The sequence below is a fragment of the Portunus trituberculatus genome, chromosome 48 (genome assembly GCF_017591435.1).
Source record: "Portunus trituberculatus isolate SZX2019 chromosome 48, ASM1759143v1, whole genome shotgun sequence".
In the NCBI taxonomy this organism is placed as follows: Eukaryota; Metazoa; Arthropoda; class Malacostraca; order Decapoda; family Portunidae; genus Portunus; species Portunus trituberculatus.
This window is the reverse complement of record NC_059302.1, coordinates 26,311,729-26,332,763: the sequence shown is the minus strand read 5'-3', so window position 1 is coordinate 26,332,763 and position 21,035 is coordinate 26,311,729. Positions and strand designations below refer to the sequence as shown.

Sequence of the window (21,035 nt, the reverse complement as noted above, 5' to 3'; positions counted from 1 at the left end):
AATACAAGAATATTGAAGAAGAAGAAGAAGGAGGAGGAAGAGAAGAAGAAAAAAGAAGAAGAAGAAGAAGACGGAAAGGAGGAGTAAAGTCCGATGAAGAAGACACCTTGTCACCAAATGGACTTGTGGATGTGTTTGTTGATTAGTTAACGAGAGAGAGAGAGAGAGAGAGAGAGAGAGAGAGAGAGAGAGAGAGAGAGAGAGAGAGAGAGAGAGAGAGAGAGAGAGAGAGAGAGAGAGAGAGAGAGAGCACTTCAGTCCTTCACTTTAGAGGGCAAAAGGATTCCTAACGCACACCATACCATTGCTTGCACTACAGGACTGGAGGAGGAGGAGGAGACTAGTGACGAAAACGAGATGGGTGTAAGCAGCAAGAACAGTAACATCGTAATATACATACTAATCATCATAATATAACGTGCCATGGCTGGGGCTGAGAAAAATTTAGGAGGAGGAGGAGGAGGAGGAGGAGGAGAAAAGTCGAGGGGCGTGGCGTGATATCGCAGGGAAGGGACGGGACGGGAAGGGAAGGGAAGGGAAGGGAAGGGAGGGAAGGGAAGGGAAGGGAAGGGAAGGGAAGGGAAGGGAAGGGAAGGGAGGGGAGGGGAAGGAAGGGAAGGGATGGAGAAGGGAGGGAAGGGGAAGAGCCAACAGCATCAGTGACAGGGAGAGGTGAGGGGAAGGCACAATGTCAGGTGAGAGTAATGAGGGTGAAGGACGAGGCGGTGAGGGTGGTGAAGACAAGGACGGACGAGGGCGGGAGGATGATGAAGCGAGGCAAGGATCAATCTAGACACGTTCATGACCACTCCAGCACGTCTTCGCTTCACCAGGTCCTGTCGTGCCCTTATCCAACTACCTACTACCTGCGACGCCCCCTGAAGCCGCCTTACGATCACGGGTGACCTGAAGGCGCGGCAGCTGACTCACGCCACAAACCGCAATAAAGTGGAGGAGGAGGAGGAGGAGGGTACTGGGGCACGCGTTGGCTGGCCCCCACTGCGGTATTTTCAGTGGGTGGTGGTAGTGGTGGTGGTGGTGATCGGTAGAAGACGTGAGAGGAGAGCGAGGGAGGCCAGGGGAGATGAGGGCGGGGGAGATGAGGGAGGAGTCGATGAGGGTGGCGGAAGGAGGCAGCTAAGCAGAGGTATATAAACCAGAGAGAGACAGGCAGCTACTAGTGTTCTCCCGTAGTTCCTCACTCAAGACCGCCAAGATGGTAGGTTTCCGAGCAAAGAAGTGATCTTATCTAACCACCACCACCACCACCACCTATACCAATACCACCACTGAAGCCACCGTGGATACCTGCAGGAGTGGATCGAGTGCCTGTGGTTTAGTGTATACATGTGGAGCAAACTATGTGGAGGGCTTTCGAGGGAATCTAGAAGTAACATGAAGGGGCGAGATAAGATATGAAGGGACGAGATGCGATAGGAGGGAAGGTGGAGAGGAAAGGTGTAAGGCAGGGAGAAAGAAAAGTGAAGGGTAATATTCAGAAGGAAGGATTTGAAGGAAGCGTGAAGGAATGACAGTAAAAATTATAACAATAATAACGACAATAATAATAATAATAATAATAATAATAATAATAATAATAATAATAATAATAATAATACCGGAACCCTGACTATGCCCGTTCTAATGAGAAATACACAAACGAGAAATAAAGCAACAAATGACGCGCGGAAAAAAAGAAAAAGAAAAAGAAAACCAAGAAATTGCAGCGACATTGTGTGTGTGTGTGTGTGTGTGTGAGATCAACAGTTACATACTTAGTTCAAAAGACATTAGTAACTTCATGCTTAATCACACACACACACACACACACACACACACACACACACACACACACACACACACACACACACGGCCCAGTAGCTCAGTGGTTAGAGCGCTGGCTTCACAAGCCAGAGGACCGGAGTTCGATTCCCCGGCCGGGTGGAGATATTTGGGTGTGTCTCCTTTCACGTGTAGCCGCTGTTCACCTAGCAGTGAGTAGGTACGGGATGTAAATCGAGGAGTTGTGACCTTGTTGTCCCGGTGTGTGGTGTGTGCCTGGTCTCAGGCCCATCCGAAGATCGGAAATAATGAGCTCTGAGCTCGTTCCGTAGGGTAACGTCTGGCTGTCTCGTCAGAGACTGCAACAGATCAAACAGTGAACACACACACACACACACACACACACACACACACACACACACACACACACACACACCGCGTAGTGTAGTGGTTAGCACACTCGACTCACAATCGAGAGGCCCGGGTTCGAGTCCCGGCGCGGCGAGGCAAATGGGCAAGCCTCTTAATGTGTGGGCCCCTGTTCACCTAACAGTAAATAGGTACGGGATGTAACTCGAGGGGTTGTGGCCTCACTTTCCCGGTGTGTTGTGTGTTGATGTGGTCTCAGTCCTACCCGAAGATCGGTCTATGAGCTCTGAGCTCCCTCCGTAATGGGGAAGACTGGCTGGGTGACCAGTAGGCGACCGAGGTGAAATACACACACACACACGTTCCTGCATAGACAAGAACATGATCATTACGGCTCTAAGACCGCCCCATCGTGTCAAGGCACCCCGAGATGACGAAAAAAACAGTGGTCAGAATTCTAAAAAAGTGTTCCAACAGTATCAGCTGATTGACTAATGAGGAAATTTACACTTGAATATACTTACTAAAATTTCCGTGAATACTTATTAAAGACGTAATTCTGTCATAATTAACATAAGGACATAAGAAGAAGAAGAAGAAGAAGAAGAAGAAGAAGAAGAAGAAGAAGAAGAAGAAGAAGAAGAAGAAGAAGAAGAAGAAGAAGAAGAAGAAGAAGAAGAAGAAGAAGAAGAAGAAGAAGAAGAAGAAGAAGAAGAAGAAGAAGAAGAAGAAGAAGAAGAAGAAGAAGAAGAAGAAGAAGAAGAAGAAGAAGAAGAAGAAGAAGAAGAAGAAGAAGAAGAAGAAGAAGAAGAAGAAGAAGAAGAAGAAGAAGAAGAAGAAGAAGAAGAAGAAGAAGAAGAAGAAGAAGAAGAAGAAGAAGAAGAAGAAGAAGAAGAAGAAGAAGAAGAAGAAGAAGAAGAAGAAGAAGAAGAAGAAGAAGAAGAAGAAGAAGAAGAAGAAGAAGAAGAAGAAGAAGAAGAAGAAGAAGAAGAAGAAGAAGAAGAAGAAGAAGAAGAAGAAGAAGAAGAAGAAGAAGAAGAAGAAGAAGAAGAAGAAGAAGAAGAAGAAGAAGAAGAAGAAGAAGAAGAAGAAGAAGAAGAAGAAGAAGAAGAAGAAGAAGAAGAAGAAGCACATTTCGTTGGCAAATTTCAGTGCCAGTATGAAGTCAGTTAATTTTCCACGAAGTATGTAACTACCCTTGCCTCACACGGGTACTCGCACACCACACACGATTGTCATTTCTCAAACACACTCACAGGGACGCCCCCCCCAAAAAAAACCCAGAAATGACATGACAGAGACGCAGAACATAAAACAAGGAAAGTCAAGTGAGCAGAGGCGAGGCAAAGTGTGTGTGTGTTTTCCTGAAATAACTCGGTAATGAACATAAAAAAGATACACTCGCTTGGAAAAAAAAAAAAAAAAAAAAAAAAAAAATAGGCGCCATGACTGACAAGTATGAGGGAAAGGCGGGAAAAGAAACAGACTGAAAACTAAACAAGACTGAAAGATAAACAGACGGGCAGACAGACAGACAGACAAACAGATAACACACACACACACACACACACACACACACACACACACACACACACACACACAAGTGATAAACAAAGAGATAAGTGAAGATAAAATAATACAAAGATGTAATAGACGTTTAACACACACACACACACACACCTCAAACTAACAAGCTAATTGACAGACACACAAACAAACAAACAAAAGGAAAAACAAACAAGTGGAGACACGGACATATCAGACATGAGGAGGGAGGGAGGGAGGGAGGAGGAGGGAGGGAGGGAGGGAGGGAGGAGGAGGAAGGAAGGAAGGAAGGAAGGAAGGAAGGAAGGAAGGAAGGAAGGAGAAAGAAAGAAGGAAGAGAAAGAAGAGAGGAGAAAAGTTGATCACAAACATAGACAAACATGGAGGAAAGAAAAAGACGAGAGAGAGAGAGAGAGAGAGAGAGAGAGAGAGAGAGAGAGAGAGAGAGAGAGAGAGAGAGAGAGAGAGAGAGAATATCCCAGACAGGCAAAAGTGCAACGTCTAGACGGAGAAAATGTTTCCATCGCGCTACAGGTGTTGAGGTACAGGAGGAGGAGGAGGAGGAGGAGGAGGAGGAGGAGGAGGAGGAGGAGAGAAGCTAGGAGGGATAATGAGGAAGAGTGAAGGCAAAAAAATGAATAAAAAATGGATATGTGTACGAGATGAAAATTTTGCAACATTAAGGTCGAGAGAGAGAGAGAGAGAGAGAGAGAGAGAGAGAGAGAGAGAGAGAGAGAGAGAGAGAGAGAGAGAGAGAGAGAGAGAGAGAGAGAGAGAGAGAGAACCATCACACACACACACACACACACACACACACACACACACACACACACACAATTAGTATGTAACAAACAGACCCAAACGAAGGCAGAGTAGAAATAATGAAGAAAATAATGAAAGGAGTGAATTATGAGAGTGTGTGTGTGTGTGTGTGTTTGTGTGTGTGTCAGGGTGGCACGAAGTGGGCGGGCAGGGAGGAGGAGGAGGAGGAGGAGGAGGAGGAGGAGGAGGAGGAGGAGGAGGAGGAGGAGGAGGAGGAGGAGGAGGAGGAGGAGGATTACTGCAAATATTTGTTGTGTCTTTATCTTTGTGGCGAAGGTTAAAGGAGGAGGAGGAGGAGGAGGAGGAGGAGGAGGAGGAGGAGGAGGAGGAGGAGGAGGAGGAGGAGGAGGAGGAGGAGGAGGAGGAGGAGGAGGAGGAGGAGAAGAAGGAGAAGGAGAAGGAGAGGAGGAGGATAGAACAAAATGATAGCACTGGTAAGGTCACTCGTCCCACACTCAACCTTTTCCACCTTCCTCCCTTCTCTCACTTTTCCTCTTCCCTTCCTTTGCCTAGATTCCTCCTCCCTCCTCCTCCTCCCTTCCTTCCTTCCTCCCTCCCATGCGGCGCTCACTAATCATACACAAGTGTCTACCCTTTGCCACTCAGAATCTCGCGTCGCCTCCTTTCCTTCAAAGACTTGGAGGAGGAGGAGGAGGAGGAGGAGGAGGAGGAGTTCAAACACGTTAAGGAAGGTGATAATGAATGAGGTCTATTTAATTTCTCTTTCACCTGGTTACTGGTTATTTCCACTGCCGCAGGAGGAGGAGGAGGAGGAGGAGGAGGAGAGAAAGCAGGAGTGGAGGGAGGACACCTGACGTCCCTCCTCACCTGTCACCCGGCACTGCTTATGCGACTCACTCTCTCTCTCTCTCTCTCTCTCTCTCTCTCTCTCTCTCTCTCTCTCTCTCATCTAAACCCTATTTCAGTTTAGTTTTCCCTTATCTCTAAAAAAAAAAAAAAAAAAAAAAAAAAAAGGCTTCTCCCTTTTTTTCCGTTTTTTTCCCACTTTTAAATTTCGTGCAAAGTCTCATCCTATTTTCCTTCCCTCTTACTTCTATTTACTATTGTCACGCTGCCACTATCCTCGCTGGTGTTTTTTCTTCCTATCAGCGGTAATTACAAGTTGCCGCCTCTCTGACTGTAGCCTCCAACATTCCCAACATTTAACTTCTTCTAACAGGATCTAATTAAAGTTACTGGCCTACCTACCTACCTACCTGTCTGTCTGTCTGTCTGTTGTCTTGTTCGTGTGTGTGTGTTTGTAAGTTAGTTTGTATTCTGTTGTTCTTCCTTCGAGTTTATATTTTCTCTTTCCTTCTGTCTTTTTTTCTATTTTTTACTTGTCTCTCCTTTCTTCTTTCCTTTCTTTTAGTAACAGTTTGATAAGGATTAGGCACATAGGATGAGGTATAAAGTCTTTGTTGTCCTCAGTGTTAGCCACGAGTATCTCTGTCTCTTGGTGTTCCTCGCTCTTGCCACACGTGCTATCATTGTTTGCATACCCTACATTACTATAGTACACGAGAACACACCTCTTTGTTGTCCTCAGGGGTTCCTATCGCCGTCCCTTGGTGTTCTTGGCCCTACTATACGTGCTATCGTTGTTTGCATACCCTCCATTATTTCAAAACACCAAGAACATACCTTAAACATCTCACCTGTTCTAGTTGATCCAGTGTACATAAACAATCTACCTGTCCTAATTGATAATGCTTATAATATAAACATTTTACCTGTCCTAGTTAATGTTGTATGCAAATTAGACTTTCTGTTAATACTATACCTAAATATTATACTTGTTCTAGTTAATATTATAAACTAAATACCCAATCTGTCTTAGTTCATGCTGTAAACTAAATATCCCATCTGCCCTAATTAACACTGTATATAAATGTCCTTTCTGTCCTAGTTAATACTGTATAAACGTAACACTCTCCCTGTTCTAATAAATTTTCTACATGCACATTATTCTCCCAGCGTAAGATACTGACAGGCAGCCGACGGTCGTTTAGTGCCAGTGTCACGAAGCGGAGTTCGAACCCATGAACAAGATGACTTTGTGCTCTTAAACGCTCGGAATCTCACTAAAATAATTCTCAAAGGTCAAAAAAAGTGTTCTCATCAGTATTCTTTCCCTCGATAAGTGGCGAGCTTTTGTCTACTCTTCACTGGGAACACGAACGAAGGTACCTTGAAAATTCCCTTGAAACTTCTACAGCTTGTTAAAAAAAAAAAAAAAAAAAAAAAAAAAAAAAAGCTGAAAAAACAGGATAAATGATAACGTTGGTTTCTCATGCGTATTCTTTAGCTTGGTAGACGGAAAGTTCTTGTTTAGTCAATCACTAAAACTATGAAATCACCTTGAAAAGCTCTCTTGAATTTCAACAGCCTGTTAAAACTAAAGGAGAAATGAACACCGCAAGATTTTTAATGAGCATTTCTTCCTTCGTCCAATAATCACTAAAGCCAAGAGAACACAAAAACTACTTAAGAAGTCCACAAAAAAAAAAAAAAAAATATGCTGAAAAAAGGAACCAGAATGAAGTTGCGAAGTCTTAGAAAACGAACCTAAAAGTGTCATTGGAATTCAGTCGATACAAACCATCCACCACCACCACATCCACCACCACCACCACCACCACCACCACCACCTGAGTAGCTACTAGATTATAAACATTTCAACCTGCTTTATTTCTCCCTTCAGAGACATACCTTTCCCCACCTATGTTTATTACCTATTGTCTTTCCTCCTCACTTCTATTCCTCTCTACTTCGCCGAAATACCTCCTTCATCTCTCTCTCTCTCTCCTTCCTACTACACATCTCTCACTTTGTGCACGTCAACAAGATAAAAAAGGAAAGAAAAAGAGAAAAAAAATACTGCACGCTTCCTCGTTGTTGTGAGCAAGTGGGAGAGAGAGAGAGAGAGAGAGAGAGAGAGAGAGAGAGAGAGAGAGAGAGAGAGAGAGAGAGAGAGAGAGAGAGAGAGAGAGAGAGAGAAGAGAGAAAGAGAGAGAGAGAGAGAGAGAGAGAGAGAGAGAGAGAGAGAGAGAGAGAGAGAGAGAGAGAGAGAGAGAGGAGAGAAAGGGAGGAGGAGGAGGAGGAGGAGGAGGAGGGAGGAGGAGGAGGAGGAGGAGGAGGAGGAGGAGGAGGAGGAGGAGGAGGAGGAGGGACACAAGTACAAGTATACACCAGTTGGAGGAGTTTCTAGTTTACTGCTTTCTCTTCACCTGCGTGCATATTTTGAGGCGAGGAAAGAATCATTAAATACTTCACGCTACCATTTTTTTTCCTTCCTTCTCCCCAGCTTGAGAGAGAGAGAGAGAGAGAGAGAGAGAGAGAGAGAGAGAGAGAGAGAGAGAGAGAGAGAGAGAGAGACGGGAAACTATACGTACGTTGAAAGAAAATAGAAAACAAATGAAAAATAAAGCAAAATAATAAAGGAAGAGAAAATTTGAGTAGCGGGAAGGAAAACCAAGAAGGAAATAAATGAAAGTAGAATGACAAAAAAAAGTAGAGGACAGTGAAATTTATAGCAAGGAAGTACGAAAAGTAAAAGCAAAAACTGATAAAGTAAAGATAAAAAGGATGAAAGGAAGGAGAAGGAGAAAAAATGAATAAATAGGACAAAAGGGAGGAAGGAAAGAAAGACAGTAGCTTCTCATCCTTCATACCTCTTAACTCCTTCAGTACCACGACGCGTCTCCATACTCATTCTGCTTACTATTTGGTGATTTTATACAGCTTCAGAAACTCATGTGGGGGATCAAAATAGAAAAGACTGTGGCGATTAACCTTCTGACCTCCATAGATTCTTCCTAATGTCAACAAAATAGCCTAATCGTAAACAAATCTCAAGGTAAAAATGTGTCCCAGTACTGCAGGGATTAATTGAACCTTACCTATCCTGTGCTTTAGTTCACACCCATCACAGGAAGCGCCACGTACGAGCAACACTGTGGTGGTAATTCAACCTTTACTGTCCCCTCCCTTACTACATCCCGTCTCTTCGTGCCCAAACCTAACCACCTGAAGTGAAGCGCTTTGGTTGTTTTATCATTTTCTGAAAGCCAAAAAAATTATTCGAGTATTCGTAACATTTTTTTCCAGTGACCTTGTATACTTCTTGTTTGAACGGACCTGGAGTCATAGTTACGTCCTTGAAAAATTTATTTTTGTCAATGATTCTGCATAATCTTTCTTTATCTGCAACTAGAATCCTAATTATGTCCTTGAATAGTTATACATCAATGATTCTGCATAATCTTTCTTAATTTGTCATTAGAAACCTTATTACGTCCTTGCAATAGGTGTTTTCGTCAACAATTCTGCATAATTCTTCTTAATCTGCCACTAGAATCACGATTATATCCCAGAAATAGGTGTCTCTTTTAAATAATTTAGCATAACTTTACGTAAACTACCACTAGAATCTATCACCTTTTAAATGGGCGTTTTTTCTTTTACGACCCAGAAAAATCCTTGTTTGACTACCCCATTAGAATTCATAAAAAGCTCTTCAGATAGTATTTTTCTTCAACGATTATGCACAACCCTTCCCAAACTATCAAGGTCATGAAAGCACCCTTGACATAGCTCACCCCACCCCCGTCTAGTATTTTTCTTCAACGACTATGCATAACCCTTCTCGAACTACCAAGGTCATGAAAGCACCCTTGACATAGCTCACCCCACCCCACCTCTCCAATAACATCCACTAAAACCTGTTGAGCGAAGAGACAAGACATCGAAATCGAAACCTGTGAGACATACGGTTCTGAAAACACAACCCTAAATCAGTTTCAATATATAACTTATACACAATCTCGTCTTGGCCAAAAGGTCTGCTGCCGCTTTGTGCTTTCTTGTACACCAATGATCATTCAATCCTGCGCCTTAGTACGTAACATTTGAGAAACATTCGTGGCCTTACAAGACTCTAGTTAAAGTGACGCGGGTTTTTAAGTGGATTTTGACGGATTTCTAATTTACGAAGAGAAGGACCATTTAGGAGAGAGAGAGAGAGAGAGAGAGAGAGAGAGAGAGAGAGAGAGAGAGAGAGAGAGAGAGAGAGAGAGAGAGAGAGCAAAGCGTTTCCATCATGCCCTCATTGTCATCTTATTACAACTTGTACTCTCCAATGTCCTTTAGTCTACCTCCTCCTGACACTGCCCTCTAAAGTTCCCCCTCTCTCTCTCAGAACTGGCCGTGCTCCCCTCCACAAATGTGACACACTGCCTACATTTATTTTTCCGCGGCAAAATATATAGGGTGTTTAGTCTTTGATCTTTATTAGTCTTATTTATATTTAGTCGTCGTGTTCTTCCTACTTCTCGCCATCTACCTACCTCGTCATCGTCGTTTTCTCTCTCTCTCTCTCTCTCTCTCTCTCTCTCTCTCTCTCTCTCTCTCTCTCTCTCTCTCCATCTATATCATTCAACCTGTCTTTTTTTTATATTCCTCTCATCATTACTTTACTTTCTACTTTCTCTTCCGACTTTTCCTCCTTTATTTCCTCCTCTTCTCTTCCCTTCTCTTCCTCCTCGGACAATACTTGGGGAGGGCGGAGTGGAGGAGGTTCAGGACGGACGCAACTAATTCTTCTCCGGATCGGTCAAAAGAAATCAAATACCACGAGGAACAATTAGCGATATTTCCTGCACTTTCTTTCCCCAAGGCATATGAAGACGTCACGGAGGAGGAGGAGGAGGAGGAGGAGGAGGAAATGCTGTTGTTGGCACTCTCAACGATGATATTGGGAAAAACAAGTAAAGTAACTAAAGGTTGAATGCTTGTGTACGTGTGTGTGTGTGTGTGTGTGTGTGTGTGTGTGTGTGTGTGTGTGTGTGTGTGTGTGTGTGTGTTGGCTCCCCAGTGCCCCGTGTTGCCAGGGCGCGGCGGTGGACACCCAGTCACACTCAATAAGGCATAAACGTCCCTACACATCAGCCGCACGAGGAGCCAGACCGCAGCTCCCTCAGTACCGCGCCACCCTCGACCTCTTCTTGGTTTCATCCGTGATTTTCTTTCTTATTTACCGAGTCTTTTTTTTTTTTTTTTTGTTCCGCTTGTCTCCCTTCCATCGTGTGGGCTTGTTGTTCCCTAGCGAGGCGAGGCATGGGTCTCTGGCGGACGGGTTGCGGAAGGTCGTGGACGAGGCAGGGAAGGTAGTCTTATCTTATCCAGTTAAAGAGACAGGAATCGAGTGGCTGGTGACGCACTCGACCTGACACTTCTTCATGTCACTGAGCACGGCGGAGGTATGCTGTAGAGCGCTAAATGAAGGAAAATAAACACAGGGAGAGAGGAACATTGATAAAAACATCGAGTGGCGAAAAGCATTCGAGGAATAAGTGACATTTCAAGTTGCTTGCGTCATCTGTCTACTGTGAGGCGCCGCAAGAATTCAGTCACATGCAACGCACAGGAAAGGAGGGAAAAAAGAAAAATTTTACATAACTGATAGAAACGCCAGAGGAACACAGCAACCTTGTCCCTCGCCTCCCAAACCCCCAGCAGTCAATTCTAACGACCTTGTTGAACGAGCCTCGTGTTCTTGACTTGACCGCACGTGGGTGGCGGGCGGGAGAGCGGGCGGCGGGGCCAAGAAATCGCCGCCCGTATATACCACCACCACGCCACCCGCCACCTGCCGCCCGCCGCCATCCTCACTCAACTCACGCCAATTATGCAGCTTGTGCACTGACTGTCCCACCCTCGTTTTAAGGAAGCGAGGAGCGGGGAGGATGTAGCGGAGGAGATGGAGGAGGAGGAGGAGGAGGAGAAAATTGTCTTTGGCAGCCACGCAAGAGCGCCGCTTTGCTAAACTTGGTGGGTTTTCTTCTAGTAGTTTCAAGCCACCGTCGCCGCCGCCCTCGTCAAGTCCCTCGTGTTTTGTAGTGGTGCTTCAGATATCCCGTTTCCTCCTCACACTCACCCTCTGCTTCACTCCATCTCACGCTGCCCCTCTACTCCCCTCACTCACGCTATCGTCCTCGCCCTCAAGTCTCATCTCCTCGGTCCCTCCCACTTCAGCCTCTCTCTTCTCTGTAAGCTTATAAGTGAGTGCCAAATGCGGATCGGCAGGCACGGACGGACGCCGGCTGTCCCCACTTGTAAATAATGGCAAATAAACAACTGGCGGACGGGAGGCTTTGGGGGTGGCGGCGACGGTGGCGGTGGCGGTAAGGCGACGAGAAAGACCACACCCACCTATACCCACACACACACCCACCCACACGCACACGAGAACTTCATAAGATCAAAAATACATTCCCTCCCTCGCACACAATAAAGTACCGCTTAAAACTATCAAAAGAGGAGAGATATTATCATACTATCGAATAAATAAATAAATGAACCTAACTAGATGGAGAACAGCAAACATAAACTCTTCAAAAACTCGTGAACAAAATTTATCCATGCAAATTACAAGGAGAGAGAGAGAGAGAGAGAGAGAGAGAGAGAGAGAGAGAGAGAGAGAGAGAGAGAGAGAGAGAGAGAGAGAGAGAGTACTTGATTTGACCTCTTACTCTCTTATTTACCAGGGAGAGTCAGGAACACACGCAACACACAGCAGGTGCATCTTGGGTACGGGTATATACATCTCGATCGCTCTGTCCTTGCTATGTTTTTATTCACGTTTTCTATACCTCGCCCCGCCTTGCCCTGCCTCGTCCCAGCCCTCCAGTGTTGTGTAAGGGATAGCGAGGGGGCAGTGGGCGCAAAAAGCAGGCGAGGACGAAGGCCAGACATGAAGTTTTTCCATCTTATGTTTAGGTACGTGAAATGGGGTGGAAAAATCTAGGAAAGGGGAGGCTGGATGGAAATACACTTGTGAGAAAGAGAGGATATGAGAGGAATGAGGCAAGAATAGAGAGATTAAGGAAAGGGATAAGAGGATATGCAAAAGAATAGAGAGGGGGGAAAGAAAGGCAGGAAACAATAAAGGAGGGAGATGAAAGAAAGATTAAGGAAAAGGATAAGAGGAAATGCAAAAGAGAGAGGGGAAAGAAAGGAAGGGAATAATAAAGGAGGGAGATGAAAGAAAGATTAAGGAGGAAGAGAAGGTGTGGGGGGGAAAGGGGAGAAGGAAAATAAGGAAGGTGTAGTAGGAGAGAAATGAAAGAGAAGATCAAGGAAGAAGAGGCGATAGAAGGGAGGAAAGAGTGAAGGAAATGGGGAAAGGAAGCCACAGAAAAGAAGCACCGTGAAGTTGGCTTATATATAAAAAAAAAAAAAAAAAAAAAAAAAAAAATCCTTATATGTGGGTGAAAGTATTCTAATGGTGATGGTGGTGGTGATGGTGGTGGTGGTGGTGGTGGTGGTGGTGGTGGTAAAAATTTGCATGAGAAAGGAAAACGAGGAGTACACATGTCTATACGAATATAATAACAATAGCATAATCAATAAAAAAAAAAAAATAAAAATAAATAAATAAATAAAATAAATAAATAAAAATAAATAAACGAAGCTGCAAAATCCCACCAGACCTATACGTTGCAGTCCTATATGAGCACATTTACCCATTTCCACCTATCACCCCCGTTCATACAGGTGTTAAATTACTGAAACTCCCCAATGACTCAGCACTAACAACCATTCATCCACTCCATTCCATTCACCACCACTCACAGCCAATGCCTTCCTACCAACCTTGAGCCGCCTTCATTTTTGCGATCTTGCTTACTAACCCTGAGGAAAGCGATTACAACACATCCTGCCCCTCTTTATAACACACCTCTCTTCTTCTTAAGCCTTCCTGACGCTCTGCCCTTCCTCTCTTACCTTTTATCAATGTTTTATAAAGCTTAAGCCGCATTATTTCTTGCTATCTTAATTACTAACCCTGAGGAACACGACTAAAACACACCCTTCTTCTTCTTACGCCTTACTAACAATTCACCCTTCCTCTCTGCAGTCTATCAACCATCGATCAAGCTTGAACCGCATTATTTCTTGCGATCTCGATTGTTAACCCTAAGAACACGAATGTAACCAACTACAGATTTTCTTACGTCTTACTGACACTTCACTTTCCTGTCTTTATCCTCTATCAACCTTCTATCAAGACTGAAACACATTTTTTCTTAACTATTAACCTTAGGAACACAAATCTAACACTCTCCTCTCCTCAAGGTTTACTGACAGTCTACCCTTCCTCTCTTTACCTTCAACCGAGTTATTTCTTGACTACTAACCCTAATTAATAAGAAAATTATAACACTCTCCTCTTCTTCATAAGCCTTACTGACACTCTACCCTTCGTCTCTTTACAGTCTGACGCCGACTTGCCCGATATTGACCCCGAGCAGATGATAGGTGAGGCGGCGAGGGTCCCACAGCTGCCCTTCACCATGACACTGACACCTGATTAGCCACAGGAGAGAAGAAGGGTGTTTTTGTGGTGTTAAATGACATATATTTTTCAGTTTAATGGAAGTATTCTATTGTCAATAATTAGATAAAAGAACTAAATTAATCATCTGTAGCTTTTGTAAATGATAGTGAGATATATGTGGAAGGAATGAAGGGAGGAAGGAAGGGAGAGAGAGAGAGAGAGAGAGAGAGAGAGAGAGAGAGAGAGAGAGAGAGAGAGAGAGAGAGAGAGAGAGAGAGAGAGAGAGAGAGAGAGAGAGAGATTCTTGACATTCACAGGTAAGTATCTTGTAATATAAATGTAACACCTTTCAAACAAGCCGTCTTATTTAGCACATTTCTTCAACCTCCCACACTCCACACCAAAGCCTTCACAACACTGTCCAAACAAGAGCAACACTAAAACCACATTACTGCCTCATAATACAACACACGAACCCAGCCAAGTCATGATAAACCTTCAAACACTTTTACCCTCCCTACATTCTGAATTTTTAAACCTTATTTCATGTTAAGCCTGTAAATAAACCCTTTTTTTTTTCTTCTCTCCCTCTATCCTTTGACGTGTTTAGAACCTTCCGCCCGCATAAACAAGGTATTTAATGATTGTTAGAGCAAAGAAGTCACATTACTGAAATACATCAAAACACTAGAAAGTTCACATGAAACGTCACAATTTTTTATCATCCTCTCTCTCAAGATTTTATTCATTTATTTTATTTCTTTTTATCTAATTAATGATTGTTACAGCGCAAACAAGTCACATCATTGAAATACATAAAACGCCACAAAGTTCACATGAAACGTCACAATTTTCTCTCGTCCTATCTCAAGATTTTATGCATTCATTTTGTTTTCTCATCTAATGATTGTTACGGCACATCAAAGTCACATCATTGAGATACATTAAAACACTACAAAGTTCACATGAAGCGGCACAATTTGATCTCATCCTCAAGATTTTATTAATTCATTTTATTATTTAATGATTGTTACGGCACATCAAAGTCACATCACAGAAACAAACGATGAACATTAGAAACATCACAACATCTTTACCTTAACACTCTTTTTTTCTTTCTCTCTCTATTCCCATTCTTCCATCATACTACTCTCATTCCCTTTACATTTCTCTATCATTCTATATTTCTTCCCTAATCTTTACTTTTAACCTTATTCTCCTTTTTATTCCTCTTTTTCTTCACATAACTTCTCCCCCTCTCTCTCTCTCGTATCCATCATCCTTTATCAAGTTTCTTCCCTTAAACCTTCCCTAATAAATAATCTCTACTCTTAATCCTATTTCTCTCTCTCTTCCTCTTCTTTCGTCATATGACTTTCCTTTCCCTCATTCCTCTCTTATTTATCATCGCATATCAAATTCCTTCGCTTACCACTTGCCTTCTATAACACCTTTCCTCAATCTCCCCCCCCCTCTCTCTCTGACCATGCCTCCTGCCCCCAGTGCTCAAGAAGGCGTTCGACAGCTTTGACTCGGAGAAGAAGGGCGCCATCTCCACGGACACGGTGGCCACTATACTGAGGATGATGGGTCAGTCAGTTAACAGGACCATGCTGGACCAGGTCATCAGTGAGGTGGACGTGGACGGTGAGTGGGGGAAGGGGGGATGTGAGATGGGGAGTGAAGGGTTGTGTGAGGGGGCTAATGAAGTCACTTACTGATTTTTATTTTCGTTGCCTTTTTTTTTTTTTTTTTTTTTTGCTGCTACTGCTGTTTGATAGGACAGGTAATGGTGTAACTATGGCTGCTACTACTACTATTACTACTACTACTACTACTACTACTACTACTACCACCACCACCACTACTACTACTACTACAACTACTATTCACATTATCATTCCTTTTAGTAACACCAACACTTAACAACTGCTGCTACTACCACTATCCTACCATTACTACTACTACTACTACCCTACCACCAACACTACTACTACTACTACCACCACCACCACAATATCTATAATTGAAATAATGCGCAATATTCTCAGGTAGCGGATAAAAATAAAGCACTGGCAAACAAAATTGTAGAGGGCAAGCAAGCAAACAAACACGTGGATAAATAAATAAGCCACCTCTCTCTCTCTCTCTCTCTCTCTCTCTCCTGGCAGGGTCGGGCGAGCTTGAGTTCAACGAGTTCGTGCTGCTGGCGACCAAGTTCATGAACGAAGATGATGAAGAAGAACTTAAAAAGGAACTTAAGGAAGCATTCAGACTGTACGACAAGAAAAGTAAGTCTCTCTCTCTCTCTCTCTCTCTCTCTCTCTCTCTAAGACTTTCAGCGCCATTTTCCTTTCACTTTTTTTTTTCTTTCGTCGTCGTCTTCATCCTCTTTCTCTTCACCATTTCGCTCTTCCTTGAGAGAACTTCACCACCACCACCACCACCACCACCACCACCACCACCACCACCACCTCTCCCTCTTTCTCCTCCCTAAGTACCACTCCCCAGACCCATGAAAAAAATCTTTAAAGCGTCTCTCTCTCTCTCTCTCTCTCTCTCTCTCTCTCTCTCATTTACATATGCGTATAAAACAACTCCCGTCTCTTTCTTCCTCTTCCTTTTTTTTCTCTTTCTCTTTCTTCGTTTCCCTTTAACTACAATTTATGGCGTGCACTCGAGTAGTAATTCACTCAGGTAAGTCATTCATTTACCTGTTATTACTTATGCATCACCTTTACGTACGACAACCCATCTACCTGTGCAGTACTTACATACTCTTACATACTATCTACTTCCCTCTTTTATCTACTTTAATATCTACCGTTATTTTTTATCTAATTATTTTTTCTCATGTCAAAAGGTAGATATAGAACAGACTCTCCTCTCTCTCTCTCTTTCTCTCGGGGAACTCATCAGGGCTGCCATGTCATTTCTCAAAGGTTGGGAAAGAAGGAGGGAAGGGAGGGAAGGAGAGAAGGAGGTGAAGGTTTGGCAGGAGTCCAGAAGGGAAGGAGGGAAGGAGGGAAGGAAGGTGGAGGAATGAGAGGTTATGTGGAGGCAAGTAAGGAAAAAATAGTGTATGTAACTCGGGTTATTTATATTAATTTTATGTTTGTCTTTTAGTTTTTCTCTCTGCAATGAATCCTTCCCTTTTTTTTCCATCCTTTTCTCCTTCAATTTCCGTTCTGGTATGCTATATATATATATTTTTTCTTAGCCACTTGTACTACTTTCATATAGCTTTGTAGCCTAGAAAAGCGATACTTCTCTCTCTCTCTCTCTCTCTCTCTCTGCAAACCTTTCCCTTTCACTACTTTAAATGTCTAAATATTAAAGAAAAGAAAAAAAAAAATGACTATAGCAAGCAAAAATATCAATACCACTATGTACATACTCCTAACCCTGAAAAAAAAAAAAAAAAAAAAAAAAAAAAAAAAAACTCTCTCTCTCTCTCTCTCTCTCTCTCTCTCTCTCTCACACACACACACACACACACACACACACACACACACACACACACAAACCAACAACAATTACACAAATAAATGAAGTAATAACACACACTCTCTCTCTCTCTCTCTCAATCACAAAAAACAAATAAAAACAAATAAATCAATCAATAACATCCCCTCTTCCTCTCCACCTCTCTCTTTCCCACAAAAACAAATAAACACACAAATGAACTAATAGCACTCACGCCCCTCTCTCCCTCACCCCCCAGGCCAAGGCTTCATCCCCACCAGTGTGCTGCGTGAGATTCTGAAGGAGCTGGACAACAAACTGAACAACGAGGAGCTGGATGGCATCATTGACGAGATCGATCAGGACGGCTCTGGCACTGTTGACTTCGACGGTGAGTGTGTCCCAGCGACCCACTAACTACATCACGGGTTTCCCACACTACGTAACTCACCTTCTCTACTCTCTTTCCTTTCTTCTCACGTCTCTGTTAATTATTTCTCGCTCTTCTCCTTTTTTCTCCTTGTTCATTTTTTTTTCTGTCTGTCTATTTCTTCGTTTCTCTCTCTCTCTCTCTCTCTCTCTCTCTCTCTCTCTCTTTCCGTTTCTGTCAATTATTTCTCTCTTCTCCTTTTTCTCTCCCTGTTCATTTTTTTTGTCTATTTCTTCGTTTCTCTCTCCCTTTCTGTCTCTGTTAATTATTTCCCTCTCCTGCTTTTCTCTCCCGGCTCACTTTTTTTTCTATCTACTTATTTCTTCTCTCTCTCTCTCTCTCTCTCTGTTCCTATTGTTTTTTTTTTTTTCGTATCATCTCAGTGTGAAACAGCTACCATGAGACGAGTTTTCTATTGTGTTTCGTATCATCTGAGTGTGTAGCAGCACCACCACACCACGGGTATCCTATTATTTCCTATTTTCTGTCTGGTATAATCTTGGTGGTAGCTTTTTGTTCTTTATTTCGTGCATGTTGTTCTCTCTCTCTCTCTCTCTCTCTCTCTCTCTCTCTCTCTCTCTCTCTCTCTACTTTATTTTTCGTTTTTGTTACTAGTCCAATCTTAATAATCCTTGTGACGTTTTCTTTATTTTTTTTTCTATTTTTCTATTGTATTTTTATTTATAGTCTTCATAATTCTTCCTTGATTTTCTTTTTTTTTTTTTTTATTACAGTTTACGTTTTTAATGGTCCAAAGTCATAATAATTTGCTAATAACCTTTGTGAAACATTTTATTGTCTTATGTATTTCTTTTCCTTTCTTCCTATTGTGTTCTTGTGTTTTCTAACTGTCCAGCATCATAATATTCTAAATAACACGTTTTTTTTTTTAATTATCTTTTAAACGTTTTCTTTCTTTTTCTTATTGTATTTTGCTAGTAATCTTTGTAACACTTCCTTTATTGCATCGCCTGCTCATCTTTTCTTCCTATCGTCTCTTGCACTCTTTAACAGTCTAACGTCTTAATCTACTAACAATATCTGCTACACTTCTTTCATTGTCTTAAGTGCTTTTAACTTTCCAATTGTTGTTTTGCTATTTCTAACAGTACAACGTGTTAATCATCGGGTAAAATCTCTGCTACACTTCCTCCATTGTCTCCCGCGCTTCTCTGCCACAATATCCATTACAAGTCGGGTCTGAGCCACACTTCTTTCTATTCAAGGCTTTCTAACAGCCCAGAGAGAGAGAGAGAGACCGGATTCCTCATCTGTGGCCTGACAATAGTTGGAATGAAAGCCCAGAGGTATAAAGAAAGGAACCCGAGCTAATAAAACCCAAAGGAAAGGAAAAAGTTGAGCCATTCAATAAAACTCTACGTAAAAGAATTCCTGGGTTTTAAGTCAACGGTTAGATTGAAGTGACTATTTTTTTACTCGAACCTCCCATGACGTGACTATTTTTTGACTCGAACATCCCATGACGTGACTATTTTTTGACTCGAACCTCCCATGACGACAATTTTTTTTTATTCAAGCCTCCCATGATGTGACTATTTTCTTTTTTTTAGTCAGGCCTTCCATAACGTGACTATTTTGACTCGAACCTTCCATGACGTGACTTTTTTGACTCAGGCCTCTTGTGACGTGACTATTTTTTTTTACTCAGGCCTTCCATGACGTGACTATTTTTTTTTCATTGAAGCATCCCATGACGTGACCATTTTTTTACTGGCCTCCCATGACGTGACTTTTTTTTTTTTTTATTCAAACCTCCCATGACGTGACTATTTTTTGACTCACGCCTCCCATTACGTGACTATTTTGACTCGAACCTCCCAGGACCTCACTTTTTTTTTCTTTTAGCCGTTCCAGATGTTATTCTTCGTGTAGAGTTGCCAAAATAAGTCATTTCACTGTCATAAAATGTTTCGGTCTATATATCAACATTTGGGTTAACTGTTGTCGAATAACGCTATACTGACAACTGTGCTAAATTTAAAGGATCACTCATATTAAATTGCACACTAGAATAACTGTACTGGAATATATGAAGTCAACTGTACTTAACATACTGGGTCCCCTGTACTAACGAATATCACTGACGGTACTGGAATAATACGAACTCAACTGCGCTTGTATAGGTTCCACTGTGCTAGAGTAGACCGGATCACCTGTACTAGAATAGAATAGCGAGTGAATACAAACACCAGAAGAGAAAGTAACATAACACCAGAACACACAGCACATTACCGCTACATCAATTTAACAGTCTATTAACGTCTTCAGTACTGGGACACATTTTTACCACGAGGCTTTTGGTGTGATTAAACGGTTTTATTGACATTAAGAAGGGTGTATGGAGGTCAGAAGATTAATGGCCAGAGTCTTTACTATTTTAATCCTCCACATGAGCTTCTGAAGATGTATAAAACTACCAAATAGTAAGCAGAATATGGAAACGCATCCTGGTGCTGAAGGTGTTAAGAAAAGGAAGATTACAGTATTAACCCCTTCAATACTGGGACACATTTCTACCTTGAGATTTTTGTACGATTAGACCATTTCATTGACATTAGGAAGGGTCTAAGGTGGTCAGAAGAGTCTTTACTATTTTAATCTCCACATGAGTTTCTGAAGCTGTATAAAATCACCAAATAGTAAGCAGAATATGGCAACGCGTCTTGGTATTGAAGGTGTTAAGAAAGGGAAGATTACAGTATCATGGCGGGAGAAGAGGTGGGATGGATAATAAGGGAGAGGGGAGGGAATAAAGACAGTGAAAAGCAGGATAAATACTCCTCACATCAATACATTTGTTTCTCTGCAGAATTCCTGGACATGATGATGGGTTAAGGGGGTCGAGGCCACTGCTTTCCCCTTTAAAGCACCTCCCCTCAACAAGACCTTTCCGTTACGTCACGCCCCGCCACCCAGTCAGCGGGCGCTACTCCCGTGCACGCCCCCTGGAGACAGCCCCGCCCACCAGCCCCACCCGCCCTGCCCAGCTTGCACGCCCCAGCCCAATACAGCCCCTCCTACTTCTACTGACGAAGCCAAGACAAGAAAAGAACAGGAACAAGACCACCACTGTGAATAATAACAACAACAATAATAATAATAATAATAATATTAATAATAATAAAGCTACAACGACAAGATGTATGCTAGTATTTCCTTAAGATAAGTTTACTTCTAAGCTATTGATTCGGCTCCTTCCTTCCTTCCTTCCTTCCTTCTCTTTCCTTTCCTTCCACCTTCCTTCACTCAAGAAAATTAATG

At 42.6% G+C, this 21,035-nt stretch overlaps 2 protein-coding genes across 5 annotated transcripts in view; one reads left to right on the top strand and one right to left on the bottom strand.

Annotated features, from left to right (window-relative positions):
• The window catches only part of LOC123498881 (glutaminase liver isoform, mitochondrial-like), a 93,169-nt gene that overhangs the window by 18,501 nt on the left and 53,633 nt on the right, over nucleotides 1-21,035 (bottom strand). The gene's annotated exons all lie outside the window — the stretch shown is intronic.
• On the top strand, nucleotides 1,122-20,912 carry LOC123498882 (troponin C-like). Its single transcript, XM_045246397.1, has 6 exons — nucleotides 1,122-1,219; nucleotides 13,797-13,839; nucleotides 15,362-15,505; nucleotides 16,030-16,149; nucleotides 17,583-17,714; nucleotides 20,584-20,912. Exons 1-6 carry the CDS (start codon nucleotides 1,217-1,219, stop codon nucleotides 20,607-20,609), a joined length of 468 nt encoding a protein of 155 aa, XP_045102332.1. The 5' UTR covers nucleotides 1,122-1,216; the 3' UTR covers nucleotides 20,610-20,912.

Bases quoted from the DNA above. Each gene is read 5' to 3' on its own strand.
- LOC123498882 (XM_045246397.1), top strand. The intron at 13,840-15,361 runs GTGAGGCGGCGA...TCCTGCCCCCAG, and splicing joins TGACCCCGAGCAGATGATAG to TGCTCAAGAAGGCGTTCGAC. The intron at 16,150-17,582 runs GTAAGTCTCTCT...CTCACCCCCCAG, and splicing joins CAGACTGTACGACAAGAAAA to GCCAAGGCTTCATCCCCACC.